Genomic DNA, 11,505 nt, shown 5'->3' on the forward strand with positions numbered 1-11,505 from the left:
TCAGTTCTGTCCGCACGAAGTGAGGCTTGAGGCGGTTCACGTGCAGGACCCGGAGGGGATCCCGAGGCGACTGGACGTCCACCAAGTATGTGACTTGACTCTTCCGCTCAACCACTTTGTAGGGCCCAGTCCATCGGTCCTGGAGGGCGCCAGGCTTCACGGGGGCCATGACCCACACCTGCTGGCCCGGCTGGAACTCGACCAGAGTGGCATTCTGGTCGTACCAGCGCTTCATCTCTTCTTGACTCGCCTCCAGGTTGGCCTCGGCCAGTTCTCGGAACTTCCTGGTCTGGTTCCGGAGGGCCAGGACGTACTGGAACACATCTCGGGGGGTGGTCTGGGGTGCTGCCTCCCACCCTTCCTTAACCAAACTGAGGGGACCTCGGACGGGGTGCCCATAGAGTAATTCAAACGGGCTAAACCCTAAGGACTTCTGGGGGACCTCCCGGTAAGCGAACAAGAGGCAGGGGAGCAGGACGTCCCACTTACGCCGGAGGGGCTCTTCTAGGCCAGCGATCATCCCTTTCAAAGTCCTATTAAACCTTTCTACTAGGCCGTTCCCTTGGGGATGGTACGGGGTGGTGAACTTATAGGACACCCCACATTGTTGCCACAGGGACGTCATATATTTCGAGATAAAATTAGTGCCCCGATCGCTCACGACCTCGCGGGGAAAACCCACCCTGGAAAAGATCCCCATCAGGGCCCGGTCCACCACGGGGGCCGTAATGGTGCGTAGGGGAATAGCCTCAGGATAGCGGGTGGCGTGGTCCACTAGGACCAAGATGAAACGGTGACCTTGGGAGGTGGGGGGGTCCAGTGGTCCCACGACGTCGATTCCGACTCGTTCAAAAGGGGTACTGACGACCGGGAAGGGTTGGAGGGGAGCCTTGCGCTTCCCCCCACTCTTCCCACTAGCCTGGCACGTGGGGCAGGACTTGCAGTGGGCTTCTACCGCTGCTCTCATTCTAGGCCAGTAAAAATGGGTCACAAGACGGCTGTAGATCTTGTCCTGACCCAGGTGGCCGGCGAGGGGGACGTCATGGGCTAGGCCCAGGAGGAAGTCTCGGAAGCGGAGGGGTACCACCAGTACCCGTCCGGATCCCAGCTCCACCGACTTCTGCTCACTGTACAAGATGTTATTTTCCCAATAGATTCGGTGCGTCCCGGTCTGGTCACCTGCGGCTTGGCCCTCGGCCTTGCGCCGCAGCCCGACCAGGGAAGGACAAGTGGCTTGCTCCCGGCAAAATTCTTCCCGGGTGGGCCCGCCCTCGTGGCGCCAATGGGCCAACTCGGGTAGATCTCCCAACTCGGGGACCGGGGCGGGGTCGGATGGTACGGGTTCGTTGCGGGCGACGGACCCTTCTGATGGGGGGACGGGAGGACCCTCGGCGGGGACTGTTCTGATCTCTTCACTCGGGGTGCTTTCGACTTCTCTCCGGGGAGTGAGTCGGGCTGACATAGATCGGGTGGTGGCGCACACCCACTCGGGGAGTCCCATCATTCCTAGGTGGGCCTTGCGCTCGACGTGCTTCCAGGGAGAACTCTCCAGGTCGTTCCCCAAGAGGCAGTCGACCGGCTGGGAGGTTCTTACGGCCACCTTAAGTTTACCTATCACCCCTCCCCACTCAAACGGCACCAGGGCTACCTGACACATACTTTCTCTATTGTCTGCGGATATTACGGGGCAAAAGACGTTGGGGAGGATCTGCTCCTCGGGGACTAGGTGCCTGAGGACACCGGTGATACTGGCCCCGGTGTCCCGCAGGGCCCCTACTTGGTGGCCATTGATTTTGACGAGCTGCCCGTATTTCTGTGTGTTGGAGGGTAGGAGGCTACCAGGGATCATCTCCCTATCTCCCAGGGATACTAGGGCCATCGCTGCGGGTTCCCACTCCTCGGCTTCCTCAACCTCCTCCCCCAGGGCTACGTTGGCTATCTGTCTCGCAGGGGTGGTAGGGGAGACTTGGGTGGCCATGGGGCACTCTGGGTCATTGGCGTAGTGCCCGGGTTTCTGGCAGCGGAAACATGTGACGGTCACCCGGTGTCCCCGTCTCCCAGGGGGCCCTGTCACTGGTGGGGGGGGGGGGCGCCGGGAAAGGTGGAGGTTGTGTCTTCGGAGGGCTAGGCTGGGACTCTCTCGGCCCTCCCTGGTTCCCTCCCCCTCTCTGGCGGGGTGGTCCCTGACTGGCTCGGGGGTACTCTCCTACCATGCCCCGGGAGACCCGGGTGTTGGTCCAGCGGTCGGCCTCCACAGCTAGCTTCCGGGGATCTGTGAGCTTGCTGTCAAGCAGATGCTGACGTAGTTCTATGAAGCAGTTCGCAGCCAGGTGTTCCCACAACATGAGGTCAGTGAGTTCGGCAAGGGTGGTGACTTTGCTGCCCTTGATCCACCCATCGAAGGCCCGACTGAAAAAGTTTACATACTCCACCCAGGTGGTGCCCGGGATCTTCCTGCAGTCCCGGAATCGCTGACGGTACATTTCTGGGGTGAGGTCGTATCTTGTGAGTAGAGCCTCTTTCATGTGGCTGTAGGAGGTCTGCAGGGAGAGGGGTAGGTCGAGCAGGGTGTCCCTTCCTTCGCTCAGAAACCGCCCCCACAACCCCGCCCCCCAGTCCTTCTGCGGGATCCGATGGGAGGTCATGGCGACCTCGTAGGCCCTGAACCATTGCTGAATGTCATCGTTTTTATAATATTCCTTGACCACATCCTTGGGGATGTGGACCTTCTGTTCCGCTGGGGAGGCCGTCTCTCGGTTTCCCGGGGGCCTCCCTTCCTCGTTTCTGGCCTTGAGCTCGAGTTCCTTCAAGCTGCGTTCGTGCTCCAGTTGGAGCTTCCTTCCTTCGTGCTCCCGTTGGAGCTTCTTTTCTTCTAGTTCGCCTTGTACACGCATTTGCACTACTGCTAGCTTTTTTTCCGCTAACTTCAATTCGCCCTCGATTTTGAGTTTGGCTAACTCGAGTTCATGATTGCGACTTCTCTCTCTGTCCGCGAGCTCTTCCGGGGATAGGCCCCCGTCTGGTACGATGCCTCGCACCTGATTGCTGCTGCTTTCACTTTGGGGGGGGTTCGGCTTCGTCGGGGCGCTCCCCCGTGCCTTCTGGGCGGGAGGCCCCGGTCTCCACCCAAGTTTTCAGTGCTTTCTGCAAATCTTCTTTAGTGTTGAGACCAGTGGTAGCGATTTTAAGTTCTTTGCAAAATTGCTTTAGCTCTTTGTGTGTGTATTCTTCTAGATGCTCCACCTGGAACACCCTGTTGGCGTTGGTTTCTGCGGGGCTCACGGCGCTTCCTTCTGCCATGTTTGTCGGTAGTGCTTCCGTCGTTCACGGTACGATCTCTAGGTGATGGGCCCAAATCCCGTCGCTTGCCACCAATGTTAGATGGCGACCTCAGAGGAGCCTGGAAGGGGTTCTGACTACCCTGAGACCCACCCTCGAAGTATCGTAGCCGGGCACTGGCGGGAGACTCCCCAGGGGGAAGAATCTCGTATCTAGGATCGTACTTCTGGCACCACACGACACAGAGTGACCACACCGGGTATTCTTAGAAATCAATCTTTATCAAGTAGGTTATCACTGCAAATATGTACAAGGTGAGCACGGGCTCAATGAGTCTCGGAAGGGGTAGGGGGTAGCGGGACAGTCTCTGGTAAAGGTTCAAAGCAGGGACGTATCCGGCGCACAGCTCACAATCCTCGAGCTGGGGGATACGTTGTGGTGGTCTGGGTCCGGCGGGACCGTGAGAGTCTGTTGGAGCCGCGAGTCACTCAGCGGGCTCAGGTACAGGTTCGGAGGTCTTACGAGCTTCAAGGAGCCGCGAGTCACTCAGCAGGCTCAGGCACAAGTTCGGAGGTCTTACGATCTTCAGGGAGCCGCGAGTCACTCAGCAGGCTCAGGTACAAGTTCGGAGGTCTTACGATCTTCAGGGAGCCGCGAGTCACTCAGCAGGGCTCAGGAGGGTCCAAGTTTCAGGAGCCGCGACCACGTCGGCAGGCTCTTGTTGTTCCAGCGTCGAATCTGCCGGACAGACCCAGAGCACCCCTTGTTATAGGTCGACCCCTCTTTGATGTCCGGAGTCTGTGCAGGCAGGGGTCTTGTCACCTGGGGGTCGCTTGTCGGGATTTCCTGCTATTGTCTTTTGATCCTTTCAGGGCCGGGTCGGGAGGAGTCCCAGACACCCAGCAGGCACGGAGCCAGCCCTCAGGGAGGCCGGAGGGCCGATCGAAACCCATCGTCCCAGGGGAGTTCAGAGGTGCGATAGAAACTGCTCCTCCCTCTCTCACCCCCTGGAAGCGTGATGTCCTCCAGCCGGAGTGGCGCCTCTAGGCCCGGGTCGCGCTGGGGCCGGGCGGCCATCTTGGTGCATGAAGTGGGCACGCGGGCCCAGGGTGGCCGAAAGGGGAGAGGCCATGGACGGGGATGTCCGGGTCGGTGCGTGTGTCCTGGTGGGGAGGGTCGGCTGGGCCGTGTGCTTGGGCTGCAGGTACCAGGTTTCGGTGGTGCGGGGGCACGTCGGGCCTTTCTACGAGGCCGGGTCCAACAATTATATTGTAAAATTATGTGTATATGTCTACAATATCAATTTTATATGTAAAATTGGCGAAAGATAGCATAAAAATATTTTTGATAAAACAAAGAAAATGAATAAATAATGTCAAGATTTATAAATATGTTTTATGTTTTTGGATTTTGTGATTGTCTAATGATATTTTTAGCCCATGTCGGATTCATGTTGAATCAGATAAAAGAAACATAGGTTATGAGGGAGTACTCTTAGATTGTATTGCATCATAGGCATTAGCCTATATATTCCTGATGCAAACGAATGCGGGCAGCGAGCGCACCGCTGGCACGCAAAAGGCAAGCCTGTCTGTGCCCGTCAGCGTCCCGGAGGCGTCCGGCACTGCCCTTGCTGCCCAGTTCCCCTCCAGTGAGTTTCTTCCACTATATTACAATAGCGAAAAACTGCTTAGCCTTAGGCGGCTACCATTATGTCAGTGTACAGTGGCTGATCCAAGCTTGGACTTAGATTTTCGATGCAATAAGTACAACATGTCTCTCCTCCAGCCCAGGAAACTCGCACCCAAGATCCTCCCACATAACAATAAGTGTAAAAACCATAAAAAAAGGACTTAAAGGCCACCCTTTTAAATTGTCGCTCTATGCAAAAGTATGAACCACACATTTATGACCTACTTTTAGACGGCCAGCCTGATCTTTTATTTCTCACTGAGACCTGGCTGTCTGAAGCCTCCAACCCTACTATCACCTCGGCCATCCCTACGGGTTATAAAATCCTTAGGAGGGACCGACCGAGTGGGAAGGGGGGTGGTGTCGCAATGATTTAGAATCAAAAACTAGACTGCTCTACCATCCCGATGGAAAACATCGAGGGCGCAGAGTCCTTAGACTTCCGCTGTACCTTATCCCCCCATCATAGCATAGCTGTTTTTCTGATTTACAGACCTCCCGGTGCAATTGGAAATTGTATTACTACGCTTAATACAGCCACCACCTCCCTGGACTTAAAATACAACAACTGCCTTATTCTGGGAGATTTCAATATACATATGGACAATGGAAAAGACCCTCAAACAATTTCCTTGTTGGAGACGCGGCATGCCTGCAACATGTTTCTATCTACTTCTTCTGCCACCCATGAGAATGACCACATCTTTCACAACTTTGACATATCAGTAACACTACCTCTTCCCATTACCTGGTCTGACCACCTCCTATTAAAATTCATTCATCATTCCCAACTCTGCTACAGACCCTTGGGCTAACGCAGGGCAGAGGGTCCCTAATTACAGGACGTTCCATAAAATATCCATCCCGGTGTTAGTAGGCGCCCTCGGTCGTTTCTCACCGGACCTGTCTGACTGCCCTGACTCAGACGCCCTCTCAATAGATTAATGGCTCCGAACCAACATTGGTGCAGCGGTACCGGTTGTATCCTGCTCCTCAAAGAGGTCGGCCCCACCAGCTTCATGGTTTAACGATTGCCTCAGGTCTAGCAAGACAAATTATAGAAAAATGGAACGGAAATGGTGTAAATTCTATCTACCTGAGGACAGGAAGGTGTATAAAGACACCTTAAAAGCTCATTACATTTTCGTGAAGGCAGCCAAGAAAAACTTCTTTCAATCCAAGATAGAAAATGACCAAAATAAGAGTAAGGAAATCTTTAGCATATTTAAATCCTTTAGCGCCCCGAAAGCTGGCACAAAGGAAGGGCCATGCATGGAAAAATTGTCTAATGAAATAGCTCAATTCTTCCACAAAAAGATCTCCGTGATCCAACAAGCGTTCACTAACATCTCATGGGAAGAACTGACCTTCTACCTTACTTCTAATAGCAAATTTCACCTCTTGGATCCTCCATCTTTATTAGCTTTCCCTGAGTTTCAGCTTGAAGAGTCATTGACCCTTCTCCAAAGCATTAAGACTGGCTCTCCTACCGACCCATGTCCAGCAAATATCCTGAACCTATTAGCTCCCACCATAAACTTCACTGTAAACCAGCTCTTTAGTGCTTCCCTCTCCTCAGGCAACATGCCGAAATTATGGAAGAATGCGAAACGCCAAACCAAAGGACACTGCCCACTAAAGGCAAATCGCCCTTCTTCCAGCCCTCTCCAAAGTATTAGAGAAGCATGTAAACAAGGCCCTCCAAAAACACATTGAAGATGGGAAGCTCCTTCATGAGTCCCAATCTGGTTTTAGGGCTAACTACAGTAGGAGTCCGCTCTGCTGGAAGTGACTGAATTTCTCAAGGGTAAGCTGGACCAGGGAGGCAAGGCTGTTCTGATACTGCTCGATCTGTCGGCGGCCTTCGATATGGTCCCACATGAGAGGCTCCTGGAGAGACTTGCTAACATCGGCGTGGGGGGGGACCGCCTTAACATGGATGTCATCCTTCTTGGCAAATAGATCTCAGGACATCTGCCCCCCTCCCCCTTCTCATCCCCGGTTTTGGCCATGAATGTAGGTGTCCCTCCGGGCTCCATTCTCAGTCCTACCCTTTTTAATATATATCTATCCCCCTTGCATTTCTGGTAGAGGAAGAGGGCGCCAAAATTGTTTCCTATGCCGATGACACTCAGCTGATTTTTACATGCGAAAAAGGAACCGGCTTTGATGGGGCAATTATTAGGTCTTGCCTCACAAAGGTTTTTAACTGGCTTAAGATCAATAAGCTGAAGTGCAATCCTGACAAAACTAAAGTTGTTTTGTTTGGTAATCCTGAAACGGCTGACTGAAGCTCTTGGTGGCCAAAAGATCTGCCGCCCCTGCCCGCGGAAAAGGAGAAAGTAAAAAACTTAGGAATTGTCATAGACAAAACAAACTCCATGCGCTTTCAAATCCTAAATCTAACTGGCTCTTGCTTTGGCATACCCCGGATGCTAAAGAAATTCCTGCCACTGTTACCGCTTGAGAGCAGAAAGATCTTGGTGCAGGCTCTGGTGACATCAGAACTTGACTACGTCAACAGCTTGTACCTCGGTCTTCTCAAATCCCGTATCCAGCGCTGCAAGTGGTACAAAACACGTCAGCCAGAGCCATCCTGAGACCTAAACCCAGATCTAGTATGACCCCTATTCTTAAGTCTCTACACTGGCTCCGCATAAAAGAACGGATCTACTTCAAAGGGATGACCATCTTCTTTAAAGCTTTCCATGGCTTAGGAGCCGGCTACCTAAATAAGTGCGTTAATCGCTACACAACATCTAGACTCCTAAAATCTTCCAATGCCAACCTGGCCATCATGCCTAAAATATCCAGTGCCCGCACTGGAGGCTGATCCCTCTGCTTTCTAGGCGCAAAATTGTGGAATAGACTCCCTGAGTCTCTGAGACTAACCACAGACCTACTCTCTTTCAGGAAGAACTTAAAAACCTGGCTTTTCCATAAATGATGGGTCTTTTACGCACGTTTTCCTCCCGCTGTCACGTGCCAGGACACTTTAGTCTGAGTAGCTGCGTGCTTTATTAAATACACTATTTCATTTCATTAGGTCCCTGACAGTGCAAAGGAACACTCGTCCAAATTCTAAGGGCCTTATTTATAAGGCCTTACTTCACTTTTATGCCGCCGGTGCGTCACTTTTTCTGACGCACCGGCAGCGTAAAAAATGTGCCATGTTGTGCCCTATTTACAAACTGATGCGTCACTTTGTAAACCCCTGCACCACATTATACCTGCGCCAGGTATAATGTATGCAGGGTGGGTGTTCCACCGCAAAAAGCCTTGTAGAAGTAGCGCATTGAAATCTATGAGAACTCAGTGCGCCACTTCTAGGACGCCATTGCGTCAATATCTTACACCTGCCTCACAGCAGGCGTAAGACTGATGCAGGAATTTCACATGGGGCTTGCCCCATGTGAAAGGACACATTGCTGGAGTTACGTCTATTTTCAGACATACCCCAGCAATGCATCACTTTTGCGCCTACAGATATGTCAGAAATACTGAAGTATCTGTAACTCCTTGCGACATGATGCGCCATACAGTAAATATGACGCATTGATCATGTCGCAAGGAGGGCGCACTAAGAAGTTACGCATCCCTGTTTTCACACAGCGATGCATCACTTCTCATAAATAAGGCCCTAAATGTGTTTACATCTAATATTCAGGGGTAGGTATGTGTGTTTTCAATATTGTAACACAGCAGCAGCTCAGCAATATTACTGCAAATAATCTCTGTGACGCCCTCCCAGTTCTTATACGTTAGGCCTTGTTTTGATCTAAAAGAAACTTTTTTAAATGTATAATGCATGAAACATAAAACACAACATTTCTCTGCAAAATGGCTATACTAGACTCACAAATAAGGTACATAAAAAATAAATTAAAGGAAAACATTATTTAAATAAATCTGTTTAAGAAATATTCAAGGTCATTAGGGCAAAACTCTGGAGAATGGAGCTGACTCTGTCAGGGGGCCCCCTGAAAGGCTGGGGCCCTGAGCCAGAGCCCACTTTGCCCATGCATTAAAACGTCTCTGGTCTGTCACTGGGGGTGAAGGTCTGTCCCTTCTTCTTCTCCCAGAGTCCTTCACTGGAGGTGAAGTGCTGTCTCTCACCCTGGCCCTTGCACATTCACAACAGCGCCTGGTTTGCACCAAATCACTCTGATGAAGACGGGAGACACTGCGTGGTCATTCTTGCTGACCCAAGCTCTCGTGGGACTGAATATAGATTCCTTTCTGCAGTAACAGCTGAGCACGGGAGGTGCGGGGGGCAGGACTGTTGCAGGGCCAGTGTGCTCGGCTGCAGTTCAGACGTATATCCCATGGAGACCAGTAAACATTAGCAATATTTGCTGAGAGGACTGGATTTAGGCTGACCTTTAAGGCCTGGAAGAGGCCGGTCTCTCTAAAGACTAGTAGTTCTGTGGAAAGCTATGCAAGTGACTTACCTCCAACCCTCCTGGTGTTCATGAAAAAGGAAAGGGTAACATGATCTCATAGGCAGGATACAAGTCCTATAAAAAGAAGTGGGGGGACTGACCAGGTAAGACAACAGGCAATTGACCTCATGACGTAGCGCTATATTAGAAATAAAATAGTGCTTTTTAAATTATTTGTGTAAATACTGGGACAGACTAACCCATCTGACAGTCTTACAGTGTACGCATTAATATACAGGGACAGAATAAAGGTGAAAGCATGCCTCTCAAGTACCTGTGCCTTTGTTTCCCTCTGTGGCATTTACATTTAAATGTAAGGTTCCAGGCGGCCCCCAGTCAGCATTTACAAACAAAAGGAGGCCTGATGGCCCCTTAAGTTCGGTCCCTCTGGAGGTGAAAAAAGGCTCCCTCGCTGCCTGCACGTTGCTGCTGGGAATGGAAAGCAGGCAATGTGCAGGCGCTGCTGAACGTGTCCTGGTGTCTGAAAATTACACGAGACAAGTTCAGCATATTTCTGTGGGGCCCAACTTCTTGGCAGTGGGGACGGCGTCCACCCTGTGAAAAGACTGGGGGTACGCTGTGTACCCTCAGACTCGAGCCCTGCTCATAGGCCATTCCAGAGCGGGCCCTCTGCGGTCTCAGGGCAAATTATGAGGGTGAGGTGGGGGCATTGTACACCTGGAAAGGGGGGGGGGTAAGCTCTATTTCCCGATCCCCATTCACACTAGGAGGTTTGTTTGTGCGCAACTCCCACACCGAAGCACTGGCTGCTTTACTGCAACAACACAGCTGTCAGGATCACGTGACGAGATGGGGGAGGTGCAGGATATCAGGGCAGCTGTTCATGTAAACAATGAGGTCACAAATTATACAGGTGCGGTGCACGTGCAGCGGGAGCACACAACCTGCGCACTGAAGCTGCACACAGGCGCTAGCCGTTCCACACTCTCTGGTCACGACCCTTACCTGCTGCTTTCTCTCCTAGGGCCCTCTCGCTCCGCTGTCCACCTTCCTCCATTGCGCTCCTCTTTTCTCCCTGGTTCCTTTTATGTCCCCTCTTTTCCTTGCCCCCCAGCTCTTTCTTCAACCTTCATTCCCCCCCCCCCCTCTGATGGACGGCTCACATTACGTAGAATGTCGACGCTCGTATTAACATTGGTAAAATCTGCGAATATCTTCCGTCGCATTAGACAGGTGAATATTATCCGAAGCCGTACCTACGAGGCCCTGCACCCGCAGCGGAGCGCCCTCCGAGACGCGTACAGCCAAGGCCGCCTTCTCTTCTCCATCTCTATCACCCCCGTGCGCTCTCTGCCTTCCTGCCCCGAGCTCCCTGCTTCGTATATTAAACTGCCCGAAGCCCCCAGCATACATCTACGCCACAATGGCGCGCGTGACCCCCGTCCTCACCGACAAAGACTGCACAGGTACCCTTGAAAGCCATCACCAGACTGCAGCAAACATTTGCTTTTTTGTGATATACATAACAAATAAAGATATTTCGTCGCCACTCACAGGGACCCTGTCAGGATATTTCTTCCTGATTTTCTCTCCTTCCTTCTTCCTATATTCAAAGGGGTGATCTTCCTTGTATTGGAACTTCATCGCGGCCGACTGCCTGTGGCTCCCTTCTGTGCTCGCAGACGGCGCCCGTCACGAAGGAGGAGATTGTGTCCTTTGTGTGCAGGGGACAAGGAGAGCTGCTGCGTCTGGCCCTTTAAGGATCGCGTCTGTCAGGCTCAGCTGATCCCCAGCTGGAGCTTCTAGGGACAGCAGGACAGGGAACGGGCTGTGTGACGTCACACCGAGACACGCCCCTCGCCGAGCCTAGAAAGGGGCGGCATGACTGACGTCACAAAAAGAGCATCCTCTCCTCTACTTGGACGCTTAAAGACCCTGCGTGACGAAACAAACAGGGTGCCCCCCCCGCTCCCTGACTGGTTGATGGAGTCAAATATATCATTAATGTGTCATCGATGTCGTACCATGCCCCGCCCAACGGGATGTTAATAACAAAATGATTATTATAGAGTCCCTTCAAAGAACTAGAATGCTAACTGTAAACACAGATGTTTGAGAACATGAAAGAAAT

General features: G+C 52.2%; 1 protein-coding gene across 1 annotated transcript in view; it reads right to left on the reverse strand.

Moving 5' to 3' along the window:
- LOC146812888 (gamma-aminobutyric acid receptor-associated protein-like 1) overlaps positions 1-11,199 on the reverse strand; it is a 32,014-nt gene extending 20,815 nt beyond the window's left edge. Inside the window, exon 1 of the mRNA XM_085619959.1 lies at positions 10,929-11,199. Within this exon, the coding sequence (XP_085476085.1) occupies positions 10,929-11,018 (90 nt within the window). The 5' untranslated portion in view covers positions 11,019-11,199. The remainder of the gene's footprint in view (positions 1-10,928) is intronic.
- Positions 11,200-11,505: the final 306 nt, after the last annotated feature.

This window comes from Triturus cristatus, chromosome 7, assembly GCF_964204655.1.
Source record: "Triturus cristatus chromosome 7, aTriCri1.1, whole genome shotgun sequence".
Taxonomy (NCBI): domain Eukaryota; kingdom Metazoa; phylum Chordata; class Amphibia; order Caudata; family Salamandridae; genus Triturus; species Triturus cristatus.